Genomic DNA, 26061 nt, shown 5'->3' with positions numbered 1-26061 from the left:
ACTACTAAGATTCATTCATATCATATTGCATCCCACGATACTGTTTACTAATTGGCTGTGTAATAGTCCATGGCCACTCGGGCAATGTAATGTAGTAGTCAGTCTCACCGGGCCAATCTGTGCACTCCCCTACAGCAGGCCTCTTTCCATCTTGTGCTGCTTTGAATGGAGCTGTGCCTGTGTCCTTGGTGCCTGTCCTGAGTGCCTCTTGGGTCCAAGACTCCTCTCTGCTCTACAATCATCCGGGAACTCCCCACCCACCTTCTTCCCATGGAAAAGCTGAGGAGTGTCTCCAAAACTCACCCCACTGACAGTAGCACAGAATCCGTCTCCAGGGCAAGGAAAAGGCACATGTTGTGGTAAGAATCTGTAAGAAAAAAACAGACCCAGGGTGGCCCATGAAGAGGGCCCAGCATTACCCCCACAGCCTCATGGAAAGCAGCCGATATGTGGGCATGGGTGATGTCTTGTCTCTGTCCCTTCTCTGGTCTCCTCCTACTTTGGTGGGCTCTGCCTGGGAAGAGCCAGACATCTGCCCCAATCTCCTGAATGTCAAGGAGGGAACTACCTTGGGGCTCATCTGCATCGATTAATTTTACATTGGGGCAAACTGAAGACCAGGAAGGCTTAGGGATCTGAAATGGAAAAAGTCAATTCAAGTCAAGCTGAGCATGCTTGCTGGGATTAATAATTTTGTGTATTTATATTGATGAGGAAATAAGCAATGGCTGGATAGGACATGTTATGAATAGGGGGATTCATCTGAAGTTCTAGAAGGTGGGTCCCCTGATGTGAGTAGGCTGTGCTGCAGGCCCAATACTGGGCTTACATGCACCTCTGCTCACCCTTTCCCAGCCTCTGCGCTCAGCACAGAGGCACCAGGGAGCCTATCCACCAATCTGTAGGGCAGACCCCAAATCCTGGTATCAGAGTCTCTGGGTAGGAGGTTAGGAATCAAGATTTTCTAAATCACACCAGGTGATTCCCATGTTCAGAGGAGCCAGGGAGAGACCTTTGTGGAGGATACAGTGAGGATAGAGCAGAAACAGACGTGGACACACCACACTGAGAGGTCTGCTGAGTCAGGGGTCAGCACCTACGAGAAAAGTCTGCCCCAAAGGTCTCAGCCCCTTTCACATTAGATCATCTGAGACAGGTCCTAGGGGCCCACCCTAGACGGGGACTCAGTCAGCCTGGGGGAGAGCAAGAGTGAGTGTGGCCTTAAAGCTCCCAGGGGAGGTTAAAGAGCCAAAGCTGAGACCTCTGCAGGCCATGGCCTGGGCCCTGCTGACCTGTCCAGCTTCACTGCCAGCTCTGCCACCCTAACTTTCTTCTGCCCTCAAGGCCCAAGCTGCTCCTGCTTCATAGCTCTGTCCTGGCTGCCCTGCTGCTTAGACTGAGCAAGGCCAGGTTAGAGTGACGTAAATGAGGCATCCACCGTGGGTGCAAACTCCAGGGCACCAGGACACTCAGCCTTCCAGATAATATATTGATGTAAAAGATTAAAAAATCCAAACTAATGCTAAACATGCTGCAATGAGCAAAATAAAGTTTTAAACAGGCTTCTACTTTGCATTTGTAAAAGCCACTCAGCCCTGCATCAGTTCAACTTAGTCTGTTACATTTGTATTGTCTCTTTAAATACTGGCCTCAAGTGAAGAATCAGCTGTCCTGATGACTGAGGATTTTAGTGCCCCTCATGTTAGAGCCTGAGGCCCATGCCTCCTGGGCTGTCCCAGGTCCCCGAGCTGGCTTAGAATGATACGCCTCCTCTGTAGTGCCAACTGTCCCTCATCTCCTGGGCCTGGGCTTCTACCTTCTTGAAGAGACTTGGTCTAATTAGAGGAACCCAGTCCACCTTGGTTTATCGCCATGTGAAAATGCCCCCTATGTGAATTCTCCTGCCCAAACTGTCCAGTTCCCTCATTGATGGACAGGCACTTGAGGTTAGGGCCTGAGTCTTTCTTCTACCTCTCTGAGTGCCTTGTGCATGGAAAGGGTCTAACAGTAAGTGTTCAGCAAATATTTTCTGGCCCATCTTGTTTTTACCTTTGGAAATTACATCCTCCCTGCACACAGGATGGCATCTAAGGGAGCATGCCTTGGGGCTTCTGAGAGTGAAGACCATTCACAAGGATAGGACCTATGGACAGGATGTGTTTGTTCCCAGCTAACATCTGAAGGAGAGAGAGTGTGGACTTATTTTTGGTACTGCTGAGGATGGAACCCAGAACTTTACTCATGCTAGGCAAATGTCCTGCCACTGAGGTACACCCCAGCCTTGGGGACATCTTTGAGGCTGAGTGAGCTGAAAGTGCAGAGAACCAGGTAGAAAGATCCTCCTGGAAGGGAAAGGTGTAAGCAAAAGAAGGTGGGTTTGTATCCCATGGCCCTACAGAGCTAAGGACAATGCACAGGTTGAAAGTCACTCTGGGACAAACAGGATGGGCCAGTGGCCATAATGTGAGTGGAAAGAGAAGGAGGAGTCAATAGCTAACGCTCTAGCAAGGGACCCAGACTATCACATAACAGAAACCATTGCCCAGAAGCAGCAATTCCACTAATTTAAGTGAGTTCCAAGCCCTCTCTTGGCTCCTCTGAAGAAGCTCCTAGGGCTGATTTCTTTGACTCACTTCATGAGATTCTTCTGCCATCTTGGGCAAAATTATCCATGTTCCAACACCCTTCCTCTTCCACAAGTTGGCCAGCTCCTTACCCAGGCTACCCATCACTGCGGCTCCTCCATGGTAGAAAATGATGCCTCCCCGGGATCTGCAGGCTATTGCCTTGGGCTGAAACAGCCTCACAGGGATGGTTCCAAAGCGCAGGTTAGTCACCACCACTTTAGGGTCCTTTTTCTTTGTGAACAATCTGTCATGTACAAAACGGGCAACGCTGGCCATGGAGCAAATTCTCAGCTTCTCTAGTATGTTCCCCTGTTGGAGGTAAGAGGAGGAAAAGGAAGTGAAGGAGAAGTTAGGATCAGGAGGGCAGATCTTCCCCTACCATCACTGCTAAGGCTTCTCAGGTTTCTCTCCTGCCTCCTGCATGCATATTTGACTCAGTGCATCTCAGTGGACTCTGGGTTGTGTTCAAGTAAAAGCTAGGTTTTCAGGGTCCACAGCCACATGGCCTTGATTGCATAATGATATTGCTAGAATTTGAATGTTTTCCCGCTCTAAAGTTCATGTTGAAATTTCATTGCCATTGGAACAGAATTAAGAGGTGGAATCCTTCTGAGGTGATCAGGCAGTCCCCTCCCAGATACACGCAATCTGCTATAGAGGAGTGGGTCAGTCACCTCTGCAGTGAGGTCCTGACAAAGGATGAGTTGAGTTCATGTTTTCAGTCTTGCAAGTACATGCATGTTTGCGTTTTTGCCAGGAGATCTTGCAAGGCACTGTAGCAAAACCCACAGCTGGTGTCATACTCTTGTCCTTCCCAACATCCCTAACTGCGAGCCAAAAAATCCCTCTTGTGGATAAATTACTTGTTCTGTGGTAATGTGAGAGCAGCAGATGAGAGTCGGAGATTGGTGTGAATTTGCCAATGCTGCAGCCTAGTTTGGGCCAGAGTGAGAAGATGACACTGAAATGAAGACTGTCGATTGTCGAAGGCATTTGACTTGCATCCTTTCTCATTTGTTTCTGTCCTGGACTCTACCCAGAGGGGATGTTGAAGCTACTTGGTCACTTGTGTCAAAACATCACTTCGGGACCGGGGATGTAGCTCAGCTTGGCAGGTGCAAGGTCCTGAGTTCAATCCCCAGTACCAGGATGGAGGGTGGGCCTTATAACTGTGAACCTGGAGCTCTGGGTTATGGAACATCCTTAAGTTCTGTCTGTGTTCAGCAGAAAGGAGTAATGTGATTATCTGGGAATGTTGGCTGTTTGCTCAGAAGGGGTGAGTATTGGCAAAGGACTACAGATAAGGTATCATCAAAAAACATAATGTGTGTTTAAATTTTTTAGATTTGTCACAGTAAAGACACATTGCCATTAATTCCCTTCAAAATGCTTGCTCTCTATTTAAGTATATTTCCATAATTCTTGCCTCTTTCTGAAGCTTCTGTGGATGTTTCCTTTGTGAGTGTTTTCAGTTTTGCTGTTATGGCTGCCTTGATACTCTGAATCCATTCAAAATATTTACCTTTCATGGTCTCTTTAACATTGACGAAGAGCCAGAAGTCATAAGTTTCATTTCAATGGGTGGACAAGGTGAATGAGGGCCACTCATCTGATGAATGGCACTGAGCAGCAGCAGCTGCACTATTTTTTTTAATCATACCTCATAAAGACACTGACGAGAGAGGACTTCCAGATGTGCTTCAGAAAGTGGCAAGAATGATGGGATTAGTATGTTTGAAGAGGGGGCATGTTTTGAGGGAGATAATGGCAATATGTCTTTTACTGTAATAAATTTTTTAAATTTTAAACATTCCCTATATTTTTTGATCACCCTGAGTATTTACCTAGTGTGTTTTTCTTTTTTTTTTTTTTTTTTTTTTTTTTTTGAGGCAAGGTCTCGCTTTGTGTTCAGGCTGGCCCTGAACTCACTTTGTAGCCCAGGCTGGCCTTGAACTCATGGCAATCTTCCTGCCTCTGCCTCCTGAGTGCTGGGATTATAGGCATGCGCCACCATGCCCAGCCCTAGTGTGTTTTTCAACTAATACTCTAACTGTAATTACAAGCAAGCCACTATCTGGATATTTTGTGAAATAGAACTCCAAGTTAAGACAGTTCATGTACAAAGTGAGCTGTAGTTATTTTGGATCATCTCCACAACCTAATATTTGGGGCCTATCTTGGTCCTAAGGAATAACAGGTGAGTTTGAGGCTCTAGAACTAAAAACAAAGGCCCCAAATATCTAAGAGATCCAGGAAAATGGGGCTCTTTCAACCTTTAGGGTTTCTCTTCAACCGCAGCACACCAGCTAAGCACCTGTGATGACAGCTGCTGTAGGCTGCTCGCAGGGTCTCAGAAATGGGTAAACGGGAGACGTGAAGCCCAGAGATGCTGATTTCCAGGACCACTCAGTTAGTTGGTGGTGAAGCTCAGACTTGAAGTGGTCCGTGCCAATGGTGAAAAATTCCACCAATTGTCCAGGGATGGATTTTTTTAAAAACAAATATTCCTGAACCTATTCATCTCTTTCACATGTCATCTAATGTTGTTACCAACCTAATGAGACAGATACCATCATGCCCATTTCATAGATGAAACTGAGACACAGGAAGTTTTTACAAGTGGCCCATGATCACACACCTAGTAAGAGGCAATACAAGAATATATACACTTGGGCTGGGGATTTAGCTCAGTGGCACCATGCATGCCTTGCAAGTGCAAGGTCCTGAGTTTGGTAAAAAGAAAAGAAAAAAAAAGATTACGTACACTCTCTGGCTGTAGTTGATGCATTTCACCCTTATACCTCCTCACCTCCTGTACAGTTGCCCTCAGAGATAATTAGTGTGAGTTGTTTGGCCACTTCTAGGTGCCTCCTACATGGGAAAAACCCTTCTTCCCAATTCTGCTGCAACTCTAGGTAGGTGTTGATCTCCTGCCAGCATCTCATACTGAAGCTCTGCTCAGAGTCCACCTGTAGGGCCACCCTGAAATGATGGCTGAATTTACTTATGATTTTATCAATAAATAGTACTTATGAGGTGCCTTGCCCTGTGCTTGGAGTCTAGCTTAAAGCTGAATAGAGTAGTCCCCACCTTCAAGGGACTTACAGCTGTGCAGGACCAACACCTGGGAAACAGGTAAGTGCATGGAGGGAGAACGATGCTGCACTGAAGGTGTCAGTCCCCATCAAGCACTTGGTGTGCAGGGACTGGGTCTGAAATTATTCAATCCTCAGAAAAGAGCTCACTGATTGTACTTGGTAATTGTTTCATTCTGAAGGGAGGGAGGGAGGGAATTAGTGAGGGAAGCCAGACCAGGAACAAAGGAGGGACAGAGAAGAAGAGGGAGAGAGGATGAAAAGAAGGAGAAAAAGAAGCAAAGAAGAAAAGAAAGAAGGAAGAAGAGAAAGAAATAGTGAAGGAAGCACGAATGGAAGAAAAGAAGGAAAGAAGGAGGAAAGGAAGTTGTGAAGGAAATATAGCAGGAAAAAGTCAAGGAAGAAAAGAAGGAAGGCGAAGAGAGAGAGTGTAAAGTAAGGAATGAAGACAAGTCAAAGGAAACAAGAGAAAGAAATATAGAAAAGAGGAAAGAAGGAGAGAAGGAACAAAAAGTATGACAGAAGAAAAGAAGGAATGAAGGGAGTGAAACGCATGAAAATAAGGACAAAAGAAAAGAAGGAGGAAGAAAGAAAGGAGGGAGGGAAACAATAAAGAAAGGAAAAGAGAAAGATAGTAGCACATACAAAAGTGTGTAAAATCCTATCTTGTCTGTCTTGAGGGAATCTAGAGAGAGAGAGGGAAAGAAAATAAAAGGGAAAAAGAGGGAAGGTACAGTGACAGCACCTCCAACTCACGAAGAAGCTTTCAAGAGAAAGCACTCACCAAAGTGATCACATATATAAACATGCAGTCCAGAATTCTGAACTTGACGGGATGTTGCAAGGCAGAGGGGACTTCTGTGGTGAGGAAATGCTTAAAGATGGTCCAGACGAGGAGTCCCAGGAAAAAGATGGCCAGGCCCAATGGCAGCACCAGCAACAGGACAGCCATGGTCTGAAGCCACAAGGAGCTGTTACCCCAAGAAACCAGCCTGGGAGAGTGGTTAGGAGAACCTGGCTGACTATATGGGCTCCAGCTCCACCTACACTTTCTATTCTTGCCTGACACAATGGCCTGACCCAGCCTCTTAGAAGTTAGCTAGGCAAAGGGAGCTTAAGGAACCTAGTCCCCAAGGAATACTATGATCAGGAAAGACCAAGGGGCTCGCCAAGGGGAGTTCAGGAAGCAGTCTTCCCACAAATGAGAAGGGAGTGAGTCCATAGTGTATTTCAGCTCCTGGGGATCTGAACAGGTAGCCTCATGTGGGTCACAGAGGGTTACCTATGCTGACCTTCTGACTATAAAGTAGGAGACAAGTTCAAATCCTACAACAGAATCTCCTTAGGGTAACCAAAGCAGATCTCATACCCAACTCCTTATGCCTGGCGAGTACATTACAGGTGTTTTTGAAGCCTGTTTCCCAAAATATTTCTGATCATTTCTTTCTCTCATGGAACAAAGTATATGGGTAAAATCATCCTAAACCAGGCCTTGGTACTATTTTCTGAAAGGGAATGTGAGGCTTGGTGAGGCCTAGGTCTGCCTGGGATGGTGAGATTCATATGAACCATCTCCAGGGACTTTGGAGTGATTGGCTGAGCCCTGGTCTAGCTAGATTCCCATAGAATGTAGTAGGGCTGAGTCCAGCACATAGAAATTTACAGGGGCTACATTTTCAATGTCTAGGGAAGGATTTATAGGAAGACAGATGAACCATTCCTCTCAGTTCTTTATTTGCTTAATTAAAAACACATAATATAAAATTTACCATCATAACCATTTTTAAGTGTGCAGCACCAAAGTGTTATCTAAATATATCTTGTTATGCAACAGGTAGATCTCTTGCAAAACTGAAATGCTATGCCCCTTGAACAACTCCCTTCCCTGACAACAGTGCTACTCTCTAAGAGTCTGAATCCATTTTGCCTACTCTCTATGAATGGAATTATGCAGAATTTGTGTTTTTGAGACTGGCTTGCTCCACCTAGCACATTGTCCTCATGCTTCAGCCAAGCTGTAACATATGATAAGATTTTTTTCTATTAAAAGATGGAGAGCTAGGGATTTAGCTCAGTGATTCTACTGCCTGTCTTGCAAGTGCAAGGTCCCAAGTTTGATCCCCAGTACCAAAAAAAAAAAAAGATGGAATAATATCCATTATATGTATATACCAAATTTTTACCATTTTTCTTATGTGGGGATAGAACCCACAGCCTTCTCCATGTTGGGCACATGCTCTACCACTGAGGTACAGCCACAGAACCCCATTTGGCTTACCCATTCAACCAACAATGGAAATTTAGGTTGCCTGCACTTATGGGCAAGTGCAAATAATACTGCAATATATGTAGCTCTGCGAATGCCCTCTAATTTATGTTGAGATTGATTTATTTATAATTAGTATATCTGTGTGTATATATGCTTATGTAAAAATATACATAATTGAAGTGTTCAGCCTGAGGAATATTCACAAATGAACAATCAACCCCCAAATCAGGACATAGCATATCTCTGATAACCCCTTCTGCCCATCCAAACCACACCCCCATTACACACCTACCAAAGGTAGCTGATCTCCTTCATCTAACAGCTAGGATTCATCTTACTGGTTTCTGAATTTTACATAAATGGAATGATGCAGACAATCTTCTTTCTCCAGGGATTCTTTCATTTAACACCATGTTCGTGAGATTCTCCAACATTGTGTGCATTGGTTCATTCGCTCTCACTCTGACAAACCATTCTATGCACAAATATACCTGAAGTCTCTAACACTTCTGCTGTTGCTTGGATGTAGAGTGCTTACTACTCTTAATACTCCTTAATACTTCCAAATACACAATTTTTCCCCCTCTGTGAAAATCAAGATGGAAGCCTCTAAATGATATTCTTTGCCTTGTCACCAAAGCTTGTCACCAAAGCTGTGGTCGATGAAGAGGAATGGGGTGATATTGCGCCAGAGAAAAATTCTATTTCTTGCTTCTGCATTGTATCAACTTTGGCCATGATCCTAGTTTTGCAGTGGGGCAGGAATATTTTTTGTAGTATAAAAAGTTTATTTCTTGTAGGGAGTTGGTACATGTACAAAGTACTTCTTAATTCCTTTTCTCATCCCCTCTCCCTTCTCTCTTTCCCCTCCTCCTATTTCTTGATCCCCTTTTTTTGGTACATGTTTGCAGTACATAATATTTACACGCCTTGCGAGGAGTTGGTACGTGTACATAACACATCTTAATTCCCTTTTTTCATTCCCTTCCCTCCCCTGGCTCCCTCTCCCTCTGTTAGTTACTGTTTTCATTGCTGAGACAAAATATCTAACACTCAAAGTTAAAAGAGAAAAGGTTTATTTGGCTCACAGTTTGTAAGGGTTTCAGTTCATAGCCAGCTGGCTCCCTGGCAGGATAACATGGCAGAGAGGCATCACAGAGGAGAAGCAGTTCATGATGGGCAGAAGGTAGGAAAGCAACAAGGGGTGACCACAGCTCTTTCTGTCACTTATGTCTTATCCAGGCTATTTAGGGCAGGTAGCACTCATACCCTTAATCCTAGTGCCCTTGATCCTAGCATTGCACCATGAATCAATCCCAGTGTCACACACTCTACTTTCAGCCACCACTGAAAAAGCCCCACCTATGACTGCATGAGGCTTTGGAGGAACATCTAGACACAAGTCATAATGCCCTCCTTCTCTTTATACTCTTCCATTTTCAGAAAGATCTATCTATCTCCTTCCTATTATCTATCTTTTCCTTTGCTCTTTATTTATACTTTGGATTTCTCATATATGAGAAACCATGCAATATTTACACTTGTGCATCTGATTTATTTCACTTAACATTATGGTCTCAAAATGCATCCATTTTCCTACAAATTGTGGTGGAGAAGTAACCCCAAACCTGTTAGATTTCTGATGTGCTGAGTTCGTGTCTCCCAATATTGAAGACTAGATATGAGGACAAAGGTGGTTAAGAGTGGGAAAATTTTATTGAGAGAAGCCTCCTGAGAGGCAAGAGGTGTCCAAAACATGGGTTGCTCCTGAGGGTCTTTCTCAAAGGTATTTTATACAGCAAAATCATAACTTGGGTAACTATGGTCAAATTGCAATCAGCCTATAAGATTATAAGTATAGTTGCTTAGCTAATGTTGGTCCAAAAGGGAAGTGAGGCATATAGCAAGGGTGTATGTATATGTCAAACGTCATTAACTTTAGCTTGTCTATAACTTTTTTCTATTTTTTTAACTTTTAAAAAATTTCACTAGTGGGCCAGGGATTTAGCTCAGTGGTTTCACCACCTGCTGTGCAAGCACAAGGACCCGAGTTCGATCCCTGGTACCAAAAAAAAAAAATTTCAATAGTACATGTTTGCAGTACATGCAGTTTACAGTCTTCATGGGGGAGTGGTTACATGTACATAATACAGCTTATTTTTTTTCTTTTTACCTCCTTCCCCTTCCCTCTCCCACCCCCTCCTCATCCCCTACTCTGATTCCCATTCTTCTTGATTTTATTAATCTTAGCTCATGTTATAGCATAAAATATATACATTCATTGAGGCTATTAGATTCCTGTACATAGCATATCTTTATTCTACTTATTTTCTGTTTCCCTCCTACCCCTTGCCCTTTTTCCCTTGGACCTCTCCCTCTTGCAAGAGATCCATCTTCTTGCCCCCTTCTATCCATCCTTTATTATTCCCTTTGTTTGTACAAAGGTGCCATATATTTAATCTCGTGTGTCTGGTTTGTTTTCACTCAAAATTATATTTTCCAGGTGCATCCATTTTCCTACAAAAATTTCAAATTTGTCCTTCTTTTCAGCTGAGTAGTATTCCCTTATATATAGATACCCCATTTTCTTTATACAATCATCTGTTGATGTCCATACAGGCTGCTTCCAGGGTTTAGCTATTACAAATTGTGCTTCTATACACCTACCATGGTTTCAGGCAAGCTGACTCCTAGCTGAGGAGATGTAGATGCACTAGAAGGGACAAGGAGGAGATTTTTGACTCTCAGAATAGCAAATCTCAACAAGAGCCATGATTAGGTGGGACCAAAACTGGACAGGGAGGTACTGAACTTTCAAGGAACACTCACTGTCTATGGTCTGTGCCTAAGAAAACAGTTGATCCCTGTTGTGGCTTATGTCTGGATGTCCTTCCAAAGCCTCATGAAGTCTTTGTCAAAGGTAGCTAAATCTGGAATGCATGGTGCTAGGATTAAGAGTGTGTGATTACTAAACCACTAAACGTGAGTGATTGGTTTGGCACCACCCTAATCCTGCAAATCTGAATAAGATAAAAGGAGCAGAAAGACACTGTTAAGGTCCCTTGTTGCCTTTGCTACCTTGTGTGCACCCTGTTGTTTCTCCTCGGTGATGCCTGTCTGTCAACCACCTTGCATTGGAGCCAGCCAATTATAACTAAAAGCTCTAGGATCTGTGAGCTAAATATACCCTTTCCCTCTTAACTTTTGGTCTCAGCAATGAGAGAAAAGTAACTAAGACACTCCCCATTCTATTCCTTTGGCTCTTTTGTATCTTTCCTAGCCCCTATCCTCCCATACCTTTTTTCCACTTTGCAGGCGCACGAACATCAGTAGATTCTGACACCCATATAGCTTTCCTAGTGCACAAAATACACGTCCTCCTCCTATAACTTATTTTTGCCTCAAGTATTTTCTTAAAACCATCAACACTAACCCTCAGCTCAACTAAAAGCACTCCAACAAAATCTGACCCCATATCAAATTTTTTCACCTATCACTGTTGCTTTTACCAACTTCCTCCCTTCCTAACTTACTCCTCTTTCACCCACCCTTCAGTGCCCCCCACTACATCATAGAATAACTGCTAATAATATTGAACATAGTTTGCACAGAGCATTGATAAAGAATGAAAGCGTTAATTCAAGGTCTATCTTACACAAGTGATACACGATGGGATCTATTAATACTGTTATAACTAGAAATGACCCTTTCTTCAAAGCATAGGGACAAAGTCCAAATAAATTAAATATCTGAAGAAATAAATATTACCATTATGCATATAAAACCGGAAATACATCATGGGGAAACAATATCTTCCTAAATATCTTTATATAAACTATAAGTTCTTCCTAGCTTACTAGACCCCAACCTCCAGTACCAATAAAAGGGAAAGGGGAGTGAAATAAAGAACAGATACACTGAACATGGAATTATGGGAAAACAAGGCAAGAGGAGGTCCCCAAGTTCTCCCAAGCCTCCTAAGGCAGATCAAGGCAGCACAAATGGAGAGAAGAGCAAATATCAGGTAGCAGCACTCTACGAAAAGTTTGTCTATTACATTTAATATAGAGCGAACAAAGGCATTCCTGGAAAGGAAGGAGAGTATGGATCAGAGAGTTCTGATCACCCGCCTGTGTATCTGATGCATTATCTAGGCTCACTGGGCCAGGTGATCCTAATTAGAGTATAATCTCAAACTGCTGTTTATTGCTACAGAGGATTGTAGGTCTGCCATTGTGTCTCCATCTTGAAGCCTGGCCCTGTTTAGATTTGCCTCCAGCTGCCATTTTGATGTATCTCATTTTCTGTGCTGACTCCTTCCAGGGCCTAATCCCTCTCTGCTTATTAATTTCTATCTAATTTAGCTGTCTATAATATCCCCCACTCTGAAGAAGTACCCCTAACTGCCATTAGGGGAGAAGGAGTAAAGACCAAATCTAGCTGCTTCAAGCTGAGAAGAGTTGATATTGGAAAGGTGGCAGTCACAGATTTTCTCCCAAGAGCTAATCGAAGGGGAACTGGATAGAAGTCATGTTGGGGTTCTGCAGTTATGGACTGTCTTTAGAAGGTCACTCTAGTGGACCCTGTTAAAAGGAGTCTGTCACATTTGTAGTATAGACATACTTTACAGATTATTAATGTCCAATATTTACTCCTTAAAGTGACATTGTCTGGACTGCAAATTGCTTAGGAAATTCTAACTGTTCTAACATGATTATGTAACAAATACATAACCATCATCTGGCAGCCTTTCTCGTGTTAAATTGGTAGGTATATTTTATTACAAGTAGCTAGAACACAAGTAATAGAAAGCCAGATGTTTGAGCCTGAAGAAGTTCACCATCATAAACAACATTAGCTTGGAAGTCATCAGTACAATTAAATGTTTATTTAAGTTTTGTATCTTTGTAGGCCTGTATACTTGAGAAATACAAATGCTTTTGATATACCATGAGGTTAGCAGTAATTATCATCACAGCTATATAAAAATTATATATGTACGTATGTGTGTATATATATACATATATATACAGTTTTTATTTTTAAGGCAAAATTTAGACTCTAACAAGATAATGGGGTGTAACTTCACTGACAATAATTGAAGGACATCTTTAGACCTATTATAACTTTAAGAAACAGTGTTATTGATCACAAATAGACATTATCCAATATTTTATATAAGTGTATTTTATTTGTATAATTATATAATGTTTAATCAAAGTTAATAGGCACAGATCAAATTTTTAAATAGCAGGACCAAATGTAAAGAAATCTCAAAAAATCTTGATCATTTTATACGTCTACAGTCTAGATGTATATTATATAAAAGAAAGAACCTCTTAGTTATTTTGTATGTATTAAACTTATAGAATCTTAACTATAAATTTAACTTTAAAGCTTAGACTCACAGAATATTTTGTTTTTAGATACATATGTACATACATATACTTTTTAAATATATAGATTATGTTATAAACTAAGACAATAGTTGTTTATTTAATCAATTATAAACTAAAGCATTTTATGGGTTAACATTTAAATACTGTTTAACTCTTAAAGCTCAGTTTTTAGTAACCAAAAAGCCTACCAATGAACATCAGAAACTTTTAGTGAAAAAAAAAAGCCATTACTACTCAATCTAATTTTGTAAGTTTAACCAAGAGCATTTTAATATCTTTAAGAAAACTTGATTGCTGTAGACATAGAAACCTTAACCTTTTAATTGTAGCACTTTTAAAAAGATTATAATAATTTATTTAATAATGTTTGTAAGGATGTACCGCAGTAAGTCTGGGAAAAACCAGAGATGTCACCCATCAGTGAAGAAAATTGAACACATTGCTTTTATAGCCACAGGGGAGTTTTTTCCTGCAGGTTTCCAAGCCCAAGAAGTCTCCATTTATTTATTTTAACAATGACTTTGTATTGCTCATGCAAACCAAATCATGGCAAATTAACACTTTTAAGCTATATATGTTATCTCTGACCAGGAAAAAAATCTTAAGTTATTATACACAGACAATAATAGATATTGCATTTATAAAACCAATTTTGATCAGCTAACCATGCTGCACTGCTGGCTTTGAACAGGGAAAAAGCCCCATACAAGATGAAAGGTATGCTTGAAACCTGGAAAAGGCAAGGGAACATGTTATCCTAGGAGTCTCCAGAAAGAATGCAGCCTGAAGACCACCCTAGACCTCTGACCTCAGAACTGCTGGAGAATAAATACACTTATTGATCATGCCACTAAGACGTAGAAGTTTGTTACAGCAGCCACAGGAAAGGAGTGGAGAAGAAGCCCTGACTCACCTTCTCTACCAAAGCTGATTTACTTTCACCACTGCCAGATAGTCTGCCACCAGCAGACACCAACACCCACCACACAAAACTCAAGATGGCACCTGTCCCCACAGAACCAGTGAGGCTCATGGAGTGCTAGTGGATTGGCTCATGTTGTGTCTGTTCCAGCTGGAGGAGCACACATTTGTCTTCAGTGCAGTCAACATGTACTTGGGGCATGGTTATTTTTCAGTACTTTACTAATTTTGATTCCCTTAATACACAACAGCCAATGAAGTGTGTACTGTGTTTGTACTTACTGGATAGATGAGGAATCCAAGGCACAAGTTGTTAAGCCCCCACTCAAGATCATATGGTCAGTGAGTTGGAAGTCCAAGATGTGATCACATGCTGTCTTAACCCAGTGTCCACAGTTAGCATTATGATGCTACATGCTACACTAATCTTTGATGCCTTGGCTTCACTTTCCCTTCATTTAATTTGGTCACAAGTTGCTGTCAAGGCTCCCTTGACCTCCAGCTTAAGTTGCAGCTCCGTTCTCTCTTTTATAACCCCACAACCATTTATCATTCCCTTACCTAATTATTTGCTGTATTCTTGTACATAGTTTTCATTTCTATTTTTTTAAATTATTTTTCCAAATGGACATCTGAAATGAACAGACATTTCTCAGACAAAGAAGTAAAAGCAGGAAATAAATATACGAAAAAATGTTCAACATCACTGGTCATTCGAGAGATGCAGATGAAAACAACACTGAGATTCCACCTCACTCCAGAAAGAATGGCTGCTATCAAGAAATCAACCAATAACAAATGCTGGCGGGGGTGTGGAGAGAAAGGAACCCTTCTCCATTGTTGGTGGGAGTGCAGACTGGTGCAACCACTGTGGAAATCAACATGGAGATACATCAAAGAACTAGGGCTAGAGGTCCCATTTGACCCAGCTATTCCCCTGCTGGGTATCTTCCCAAAAGAATTAAAAGAATCACACCACAGTGATATATGTGCACCTATGTTTATAGCAGCACAGTTTGTAATAGCTAAAGCTTGGAAACAGCCCAAGTGCCCATCAACTGGAAACTGGACAAAGAAGATGTGGGGTTTTTTTATAAAATGGAGTACTACTCAACCATAAAGAATGAGAGACTACAGACATTTATAGCTAAATGGATGCATATTGAGGCCATACTCTTAAGTGAAATAAATAGGTCACACATGTGTAAATACTGAATAGTTTCTCTAGTGTGAGGAACTGAAAGTGTAAATAAGGGTTAAAATGATTAAAATGAATAATTGATAATTTGAAATAGGGAAAGGTCCAAAGGTGAAGAGGTGATGGGAGGGGAAGGGGAAAGGGAAGAAGGGAAAGGAAAAATTATGAGGAAAGAAAAAAAAATGGAAACAAAATGTATTTAAATAGGGGAAGGTGGATGGGGCGAAGGGCACACAGGTAACGGGGAAAAAATAAGAACCAAGATACATCGTGTTCAGGTACAAACACCAAATGATAAATGTAAACGTATTGTATACCTAACATGTACCAATAAAAGAAGTAAAAAGAAAAAAAATTATTTATCCATTTGTTTTTGCTTTTTCAAAGGGAGGTGAAGAGGTTGAGACATTTTTATAGCATTTTCACTCATTGTTCAGTCCTTTGCAACATCTTTTCCACCTCCTTCCAGGACAATATTTCTGAAACACACACCAAATCCTGTTGCTTCCCTGATTAGAACCTTCAAACAAGTTTCCCACCAGCTGAGGTTAAATCTAGTTTCCTGTCCATGGCCCTTAAAGCCTGCGGAGATCAGGAAACTCACTTGACTCTTTTTTTGTTTAGTTTGCATTGAATATTTTTATTAGTACATGGACATAGTATGAATTTTTAATACCACCTAACGTTTACATTCACCTTGTGGAGTAGATACATTTACTGAATGTATCTTAACATGTATCATAGTTCATTTTTTCCCTTCATCCTTTCCTCCACCCACTCTGTCAGTCTTTAGATCCCTTTACCATTTGCAAATGATCTGTCTCTCTGTTTCCTATTATCTATATTTCATTTAATTTTTTGAAATTATCTTAACTTTCGGTTTCTCATATAAAAAAATTATGTGATATTTATACTTGTGTGTTTGATTTATCTCATTTAACATTGTGGTCTTGAGGTACGCCTCTAGCTTCCTGCACTCTTAACTTTCCAGCACTGAGTGAATCATCTCATTCTTGAAACAGCCCTTTCCCCCATGGTAAAGTGAAAGGATTAGACCCGAGTAGTCTTCTCTTCATGTTGTGTTTCAAGAGATCTCCAAGTCTTGACTTTTTTGTTCACCAACTGTTCCACAGGCAGCCTGAGCCATTGATATATATCCTTGATTTCTTATCTGACCTTGGAATGAGATTGATTCTCTCATCCTATACTAAAACTAAATCAAAATGAATCCAAGACCTACCTATAAAACAGAAGCTTGAAAATGCTGAAAGATAACACAAAAGAAACACTTGAAGCTATAGGCAAAAGCAAAGATTTCCTGTCCATAACTATAAGAGCACAGGAAATAATATAAATAATCAACAAACAAGATTATTTACAATTACAGAGATTCTGTATAACATAGGAAACAAGTAAGAGAGTGAAAAGATAACCTACAGAATGGGAAAGTAATTTTTCCAAGCTAATCTTCTGAATAAGGACTAGTATCTAGAATATATAAAAACTCAAAATTTAACCACCTAAAAAACAATCAACCTAATAAAAAATAGGCGAAGGAACTAAATAGACAATGCTCAAAAGAAGTACAAATAGACAATAAGTATATGAAAAAATATCCATCATCTTCAGCCACTAGAGAAATGCAAGTTAAAATAACACTAAAATTCCATTTTACTCCAATCAGAATGGCTATCAACAAGAACACAAAGGCAACAAATGCAGAAGAGGATGTGGAGACAATGGAGTCACACACATTGCTGGCGAGAAGGTAACTAGTCCAATCACTAAGAAATCAATATGGAAATTCCTCAAAAAGCTAAAAATAAAAGTTCCACTGACCCTGCCATAACTCTCCTGGGAATAGTCCCAAAAGAATAAGAATGGCTACCATCAAAACATCAATCAATAACAAATGCTGGTGAGGCTGTGGAGGACAAGGAATCCTCCACTGCTGGTGGGAGTGTAAATTCATACAACCAACATGTAAATCAGTCTAGAGATTCCTTAAAAATCTAAAATTAAAGGTTCCATTTGACCCAGCTATTCCCCTTCTTGATATCTTCCTGAGTTAAAAGCATCATACCACGGTGATATATGCACACCCATGTTTATAGCCCCACAATTTGTAATAGCTAAATCTGGGAACCTCTTCAATGTCCATCAATGGATGAATGGATTAAGAAAATGTGGTTAAGCTGGGGATTTAGCTCAGTGTTTCCACCGCCTGCCTGGCAAGCACAAGGACCCGAGTTCAATCCCCAGTATCAGGGAAAAAAAAAGAAAGAAAATATGGCTTTCATACACAATGGAGTACACTCTGCCATAAAGAAGGATAAACTAGACATTTTAGGTGAATGAACCTTGAGACCATACTTTTAAGTGAAATAAATCAGACATACATATTTAAATATCAAATTGTTTCTCTTGTGTAAGAAACCAAAAGTGTAAATAAGGACAAAAATGAATGGTAGATATTGGGAAGTAGGAAAAAAATGTTCAAATGGGCAGAGGAATAAGGTAGGTGGGAGGGGAAAGAGAAGGAAGGGAAAAGGAAAAAGAGAATGGAAGAGAAAAATGGAAACAAAAGTTTTGTTAAAGGGGAAGAGAGAAGAGGTTTAAGAGTGGGCAAGGGAATGGGGAGAAAAAAAAAGAATTAAGATATATTATGTACAGGTACAAATTTCCTATGATGAATGTGATCAGTATGTATGACAAATATGTCCTCATAAAAATAAAGTTTAAAAAAAGAATAACATACTTATTAAAGAGAATGGGAATGACATTAGAGTAGATATGTAGATCAAGAGAGAAGAATTTTGAGTCCAAAAATGTATCCACAATTAATATATTATAAACTCTTTTTCAGTAAAGATGCCAAAGAAAGTAAAAAGAAAAAAAAGATGTCACACTATAGGTATACAAGTTCATGTCTGTAGTAGTACAATTCACAATGGGTAAAGAAAATGTGACTAGATGATATAGATAGATGATAGAAGATTTGGCCTTAAAATACAATGAAATCAGTCACTGGTAGGAGAATAGAAGGAACTTGAGACCATACTGCTAAGTGAAATAAGTCAGACATGGAAAGTTAAGTATTCCAGTAGATAATAAATAAATGAAAGAATAAAATAGAGATTGCAAAAAAAGAAGGCAAACTTCTTCCTGGGAATGGGCATGCAGATTAGTGGGAGAAAGATAAGTGTAAGAGGATGAAGGGATCAAAAATGCAGGCCGGGGATTTAGCTCAGTGGTTCCACCACCTGCCTCGCAAGTACAAGGTCCCAAGTTCGATCCCCGGTACCAAAAAAAAAAAAAAGAGAGACCTGTAATATGCATTTACTAACATGAACATTACTAGTACGTATTGTGAGCATAAGCTAATGAAAATGATTAACTTTTTAAAGAGTATCAAGCTTAAGGGAAATTTTTAAAGATTTTCACTAAATATTGCACTAGTAATATTCACTCACACCTCGATGAGCCCGTCCGTATCATTACTCATTGTCCAGGTCACGCTCCATGGCAGCTCAGGGCCCTGAAGTCTTGTATTTACGATTATTGCTCAGCGGCTCAGCACATTCACCTGCCATGGGCTTATTTCCAGGCTTGTGCTGCTCTGAATGGAGCTGGGCCTGTGTCACAAGCACATGTGCATGAGCACCTCTGGGGTCAGGGCCTTGCTCTTTCTTCTCCAATCACCACACACACACCTCCATAGCTTCTTATCCCCATGGAAGAGTCAAGCACTGTCTCAGAAACTCACCCCACACAGAAGACCACAGAGTCCATTTCCCCCGGGCCAGGAAACTGCACAGGCTGTGGCAAGAATCTGCCAGACAAAACCAGGCCCAGTGCAGCCCACGAGGAAGGCCCAGCATCTCCGCACCCAGCCCCAGGGAGAGCAGTTGCCATGGGCATGGGGTGATGTCCTATCCCTGTTCCTACTCTGAAGTGACTTTGGTGAACTCTACCTGGGAAAAGCAGACTATGACCCCAATCTCATGAATGCCCCTGATGGAGTAGAACTTGGAGCCCAATTTTACACTGAGAGAAATTGGGAACCAGGAAAGCTTAGGGATCTGAAAAGTATAATGCCAGGATTAGGCAAGTCGTGCATGCCTGCTGGGAATATTAATAATATTTTGAATTTATGTTAGTTAGGAAATAAGAAATGGCTGTATGGGACATGATTATTAACAGGATGGTACACTTGAAGTTCTACAAGATGGACCATTCACATTTGTGGGCTGGGAGTCTGGGTGCAGTGCAGGCCCAGCCCCTGACAAATACACGTCGTTGTCTGAACACAGAGGCACCAGGGTATCTGTCCATGTTGTCAGCCTGACCTCACCAATGCTTGCTTTCAGGGCCTCTGGGTGGAGGCTTGGGTGTCAGGCTCTTCCCAATCACACTAGGTGATTCCAGTGTCCTGGATCTCTTGGAAAGCAGATGAAAGCCTCACCAACACTGTGAGGGCAGTGAGGATGGAGGAAAAACAGAGGGGGGCACACAGGGGTTGGCTGAGTCAGGGTCTGCACCAGAGCATCCCAGCCCTGCTGTGTATTAGGTAATCTGAGACCTAGGATCACCCTAGAGAGGGACTCAGTCAGCTTCGGGGAGGGCTGGGTAGGACCTTAAAGCTCCCAGGAGAGGTTAAAGACAGCCAAGGCCTAGACCTCTGCAGGCCATGCCTGGGCCCTGCTGATCTGTCCAGCTTCGTCTCCCACTCTGCCACCCTGACTTCCTTCTTCCCCCAGGCCCCAAGCTGCTCCTGTTTTAGAGTTAGAGCTCTCCCCTTGCCCCCCTAATGCTTACACTGAGCAGGGCTGGGTCAGGGTAGGGCAAGTGAGGCATCCACTGTGGGTGCAAAATCCAGGGCCCCAGGACACTCAGCCTTCCAGATAGATGTTGTGATGCAGTATCGTAGCACACAAAAATTAATGCTGAAACGTGTGTGATAAGCAAATGATCAAAGTTTTAAACAGGCTACCTCTTTGCACTTGTAAAACTTGCTCTACCTTGGCGATATCTGCTGGTATATGAATTTTAATACTTTGTTCATCATAGATTTGGATTATTATTGCTTTTTAAATATTGCATTGAAGTATAATATTATTCATCTTCCTAAGTTTTCAGTACTCTGTGTTTGGGAGCCCAAAGCATGTGCCCCACGAGGCTGCCCTAGGTCCCTGTCATGGTTCAGGATGGCTCTCCTCCACTCCTTCTCTGTAGTCCTGGCTCCTCCTCATTTGCTGAGCTTGGACTCAATGCTGGCCTTCTCAGAGATGCTTGGCCTGATTTGAGATTCTAAACTGTAATGACTTTCTGGGTCACTCTCTATTTCAATAGCCTAGGTTATTAACATGTGAAATTATTGATACCTCTGAAATCTCCTGCATTGTCCAGCTGCCTCATTGACTGACAGGTACATGAGGGCAGGGACAGAGTCTTTCTTGTTCTCATATCTCCACTGTGCCAGCAAATGGCCTAACACTAAGTGGGAGTTCAGTAAACATTTACTGGTGCATCCTGCTTTTACCTTTGAACGTGACATTATCCCTCAGCATAAGCAAGCACCTGGAGGATGGAGCACCTATAGGCTTTAGAGAGGGAAGAATGTGCCTGAGTGGATCCCATAGATGAGAGATACTCACAATTAAATTCTAAATAAGGGCACCGTTCACCTAAAGAGCAATAGCTCCTGATAGATAGCTATTTCCACCATCAGGCTGCAATAAGAAAGCCTTTGTTTCAAGCAGATTGCACAAGACATTGTATCTCTCCATGCATGAATGCCTGTATCCATCCATTTGTTATCCATCTAGTTATTCATGCATTTATTCCTTCATTTAAACAATAAATACAGGAGGCTAGGAACTTGGCACCCAGCCTTAAAGAAGGTAGCAGCCTTCCATGCACACCTGGAGTTCTAATTCAGACAGACAGAAAACAAGGAACACAAGTCGACCAAGATCAGCTCAGATTGTGACAAGTGTTCCAGAGACATTTGATAAGAATGAGGTCAGGGATGAGACAGGGTGCAGGGTAGGTTAGAGAGAGTCCTGAGATCTGATATTGTGGGTACGGCCACTTTGGGAGGGCCATTTGATCAGACCAGAAAAAAGGGGTCATTAGCCAAAGAAAGTATGAGCATTGCTTCTCGGCCTTTTGGCTAAGATCAAGTGTAGAAAGTCTGAGCATTTTTTGAGGACAGGATCACTGCAAGTGCGAAGGACAAGGAGGAAGAGCCCAGCTTGTCTGCAGCACAGCCCTGCACAGGGGCTGCAGCAGAGGGAGGGCAGAAGGTGGGTGACCAGGTTGGAGGGGAGGAGTGCAGGGCTCACAGAGGCTGAAGCATAGCAGGCACAAACTCTGACTGTTTTGCAAGATCCCTTTTGTGGGCAGAGGCTAGATCTAGGGGTGAGAGGTAGAGCATGGAGACTAGTTGTGGGGTGAACAGGTGAAGAGTGAGGGAAAGAGAAGGTGGATTTGGGTCCCAGTGGCCCTGCAGAGTGGAAGGCAGAGCAGGAGTAGGGGTCGTTGTAGCACAGCCTGCACGGGCTGTGGCTGTGAGTGGGAAGGAGAATGAGGACTCACTCCTGGGACAGTGGCAACTCCACTGAGCCATCCCTGTTCCTACCAAGACCCAGACTGTCATATAATAGGAACCACTGCCTGTGGAGGTGGCCACCCATCAGCTCACATGAGCCCCGAGCCATGTCTCTGTGCTCCCTGAAGAAGCTCCCACTGCTGGCTCCTTTGACTCACTCCATGGCTTCTCCTGGGATCTTGGGTGAAGCTCTGGTGTCCCTGGACCCTTTCTCTCCCAGACCACAGGCAGCTTCCCACACCAAGCTCCTTACCCAGGCTGCCGAACATCCCGCCCCCTCCATGGTAGAAGACGATGCCTCTCCGGGGGCTGCAGGACACTCCCTGGGGCTGGAACAGCCTCACAGGGATTGTCCCAAAGCACAGGTTGGTCACCACCACTTTAGGGTCCTTCTTTATTATGGTCAGGCTGTTGTGTATTAAACGGACAAAGCTGGCCATGGAACAAATTCTCAGCTTCTCTAGTATGTTCCCCTGTTAGAGACAAGAAAGAAAGTGAGGTAGAGTTGAGGTTAGGATCAGGAGAGCTCTCCCCATTCACCACTGCTAAGGTGTCTCATGTTTCTCTCCTGTCTGCTGCATGTATGATGGGTTCATTACATGACAGGGATCTCTGCCTTGTGTTCAGGTAGGGAACTGTGTTTTCAGGTTTTCCTCCAAAAGATCCCAATTGAATAATGATGTTGCAATGCTTTGAATGCTTGTCCCCTCTGAAGCTCATGTTGAAATTTCATTGCCATTGTAATAGTATTAAGAGGTGGAACCTTTCCAAGGTGATTAAGTAGTGGCCTCACTACTTGGGATTCAGTTAGCATTGGAGGGAGTGGGTTAGTTACATCAGGATTGGGCTTCTGAAATTAGTGTGAATTCAGCCCATGTTTTCTGTCTTGCCAGCACATATATAATTTCCTTTCTGCCAGATGACACAAGGTGCCTTGCCACAACCCATTGAGGGAAATGTGCTCTTGACCTTCCCAACATCCAGAGCTGTGAGCCAAACAAACTTCTATTCTCAGTTACCTGCTCTGTGTGTTGTGAGAGCAACAGAGAAAAGACTGAAATGGGTATCAATTAGCCAAAGTAACAGCCCAGATTGTGACTGAGGTGGAAGAAGACACTGAAGTGAACGAAGCTGATTGTCCAATCTCATTCTCACAACCTCATTCTCCTCCCTCTGTGCTGGACTCTTTTCAGCCCAAGATGGCAAAGCTGGTTCATCATCCTGTGTCAATACTCACTGCACACCTGGAGCTCTGAGTTATGCAGGATCCTTAACTGTTTTTGTGTTCAGCAAAACACTGTGTTTGTGATCAGTTAGAAATGTGGAGAGCTCAGAAAGTGTGAGTAATGGTGTGAGTTATATATTTACCAAGTGTTTTTAAAGGAACATGCTCAATCTAATCATGAGCCAAATATCTGAATATTTTCTGAAGTACACTTAAAGAGTATCAAATTTCACATACTAAGTGGATTACAATCATATTGAGTTGTCTTGGTCCTGAACCTTGCACCTAGGGTCTGTATTCATCATAAGGAGAAAAGGATGGTCATAATGAAATAGAAGCAGCTGACAATTACAACAAACCTATGGCATGCCAGTGCAAGAGATTTGGGTTATTAACTTCAACTTCTCATAGCCTTCCATGTCAACCACAATTATCAGATTCCATTTAGTCCCTCTCTAGGACAAAATACCCGATACCTACAATTTAAAGAAAGAGAGGTTAATTTGGCTCATGATGGCTTCAGTACATTGTGGGTTAGATTCAAGCCATGGTGAGCAAACATGGTGGAGCAAAGATATTCACTTCATGGTTTCCAGGAGAGAGCAGAGGAATAGTGCCAGAGAAAATGTTTAATGGGCCAAATACAGGATACAGGGTCAGGCCTCCGTGATCCACAGACACACACAATGACATGCTTTACTGATCCCCTGAGCAGCTCTCAATGAAAGTGACACAATCAAGCTTAACCATGACAGTCTACTGTTGGTCAACTTGACTCCCAAAGTCATAGCCTTAAACCACATTTAATCTAAAAATAAACACTGTTCTAGGTTTATAATTCCATCTAACATTTTACAACTATCCAACGTACAAAAGAGAACACAATAATCTCTTCCCAAAGTCTCAACAGTTCCAACATGTCTCAAAAGTCCAACTCAGAGTCTTTTCTGAGACTCAAAGCTAATTCTTAGCAGAAAACCTCTGCAAAAAAACAAACACAACTTACATAATTCCAACTCACAACAGCCCAGAGAAAATATTTCCAACCAAAAACAGAGGAAAGGAGGGATAGAAAACAAGACCAAAATCTACCAGTGCCAATATTAAGTCCTATAGCTTAATGACACATGGTGGGGAAATGTGAGTTCCAGAGGGCTTGGGCAGCCCCATCCGATGGCCTCAAAATTTGCAGGTCACATGGACTCTCTCTCTTGGGCTAACTCCACTCCAAGCCTGCAGCTTTCTTCAAAAAATATGCCACATTCACATTCCTGGCATCTCCAACTTTCTGATAACTCTATCCCCTCCTTCGGTTTCACTTCCACAACTTGCTCTCTCTGAAGCTCCTTGCCTAGCCTCCCAGGCTTTTCTTTGAAATCTGGAGAGAACCCTCCCTATAATGCAAATATTGCATTATACATAACAGTAAAACCAACATCATATGGACAATGCCAAGAGAATGAGCAGTAGCTAGGCCCCCTTGGACCATGGCAGCAGCAGCCTCTGTATCTTTGGATAGTTTAACATGGTGACATGATCTCTAGGAATTCTTTTCTCAAAAGAAATATTTATACTTTTGCACCTTTGAGACTCCAGTGGGAGAGGTCTTGTTGATTTTCAGACACCCTCAACACATCTTCTTTCTTGTTCCTATAGTAAGTACTTGGTTTCTTTTTGATGGCACTAATATCTTCTGCAGCCCATTGCCGTTGGCCCCAACATCCTTCTTCTGGGAAAAATTTTAAGTATTTGATGTTTTTCTACTTTGATTTTTCCCACTAATTCTCTCTATAAATCAGGCTGAATGCACCCAGTAGTACCCAAGCCACAGCCTGAATCTGAGCCACCCTGAAATTTCCTCCACCATAGCAATCACTCTATAACCCACAGAGTTTCGGGATGGGGGTAAATTATACAAAAATTTTCTACCAAAATGTAATATGCATGTGGCCTTTAGGCCAACTCCCAAAAGAATCCTCACTCCTAATTAAAACCTCAGGAAGCTATTCTTTACGCTTCCCATTCCTATCAACATTCATTCTGAGCTCTAACCAGTATTACCCACCAAGCACTACTTACAACATTCCAGGACTTATTTAATCCTGCATCTCCAAACCCTTTCAAACTCTTCCCACAAACTAATGCTTCTAGACTAGATAGTCAGGTACAGGGATGGCAAAGACTCCAATTCTCTATACCAGTTTCCTCTATTAGTCACTTTCCCTCCAACGGCACAAAACACCTTACAGTCACAACTTAAAAGATAAGATAATTATTTGGTTCACAGTATTTCAGAAAGTTCATGATCAGCTGGATTCAAGCACAGAGAAAGGGCAATAACAAGAAAAGTTTTTCACTTCAAAAGGGCCTGGAAGCAAAGAGGGGACTAGCACTATACGAGGAGTAAGTAAGCTCATATATTACTCAACTTCACACCACTATAACCACCAAGCCACACCAGAAGCACACTTTACTAATCTGCTCAGCAGCACAAAAGCCAACGAACTTCACACACTTGAGCTTAACCACCCACATGTCGTGATTTTACCAACCTGATGGCCTAGACACTATTGTCCTCATTTCACAGGAGAGAAGAAGGTATGAAAAGAGGTAGGGAGGGAGGGAAGGGGAGAAGAAGGGAAGCTGAGAGAGAGAAAAGAAAGAAGACAAGGAGAGAAGGAGGGAAGGAAGGAAATCCAAGACGGGAAGAAAAA

The 26061-nt window shown here is 42.1% G+C and overlaps 1 protein-coding gene across 2 annotated transcripts in view; it reads right to left on the bottom strand.

The window, feature by feature from the left end:
* LOC101706585 (arylacetamide deacetylase-like 4) overlaps positions 1–22591 on the bottom strand; it is a 28355-nt gene extending 5764 nt beyond the window's left edge. The window contains exons 1-3 of one of the 2 annotated variants that reach the window (XM_021243554.2): positions 6507–6715; positions 2717–2936; positions 304–367 (exon numbers count right to left, since the gene is read on the bottom strand). In XM_021243554.2, coding sequence (XP_021099213.2) covers positions 304–367; positions 2717–2936; positions 6507–6674 — 452 coding nt within the window. In that variant the 5' untranslated portion in view covers positions 6675–6715. Of the gene's footprint in view, positions 1–303; positions 368–2716; positions 2937–6506; positions 6716–22375 lie in introns of those variants that run through there. The other variant, XM_087214654.1, reaches the window with a different exon arrangement.
* Between the last annotated feature and the right edge of the window lie 3470 nt (positions 22592–26061).

This window comes from Heterocephalus glaber, unplaced genomic scaffold (assembly GCF_053883595.1).
Source record: "Heterocephalus glaber isolate CG9 unplaced genomic scaffold, H.glaber_assembly_v1.0 deba00001447, whole genome shotgun sequence".
NCBI lineage: Eukaryota > Metazoa > Chordata > Mammalia > Rodentia > Bathyergidae > Heterocephalus > Heterocephalus glaber.
The sequence above is the reverse complement of the archived record's forward strand: the minus strand, read 5'-3'. Positions and strand labels throughout refer to the sequence as shown.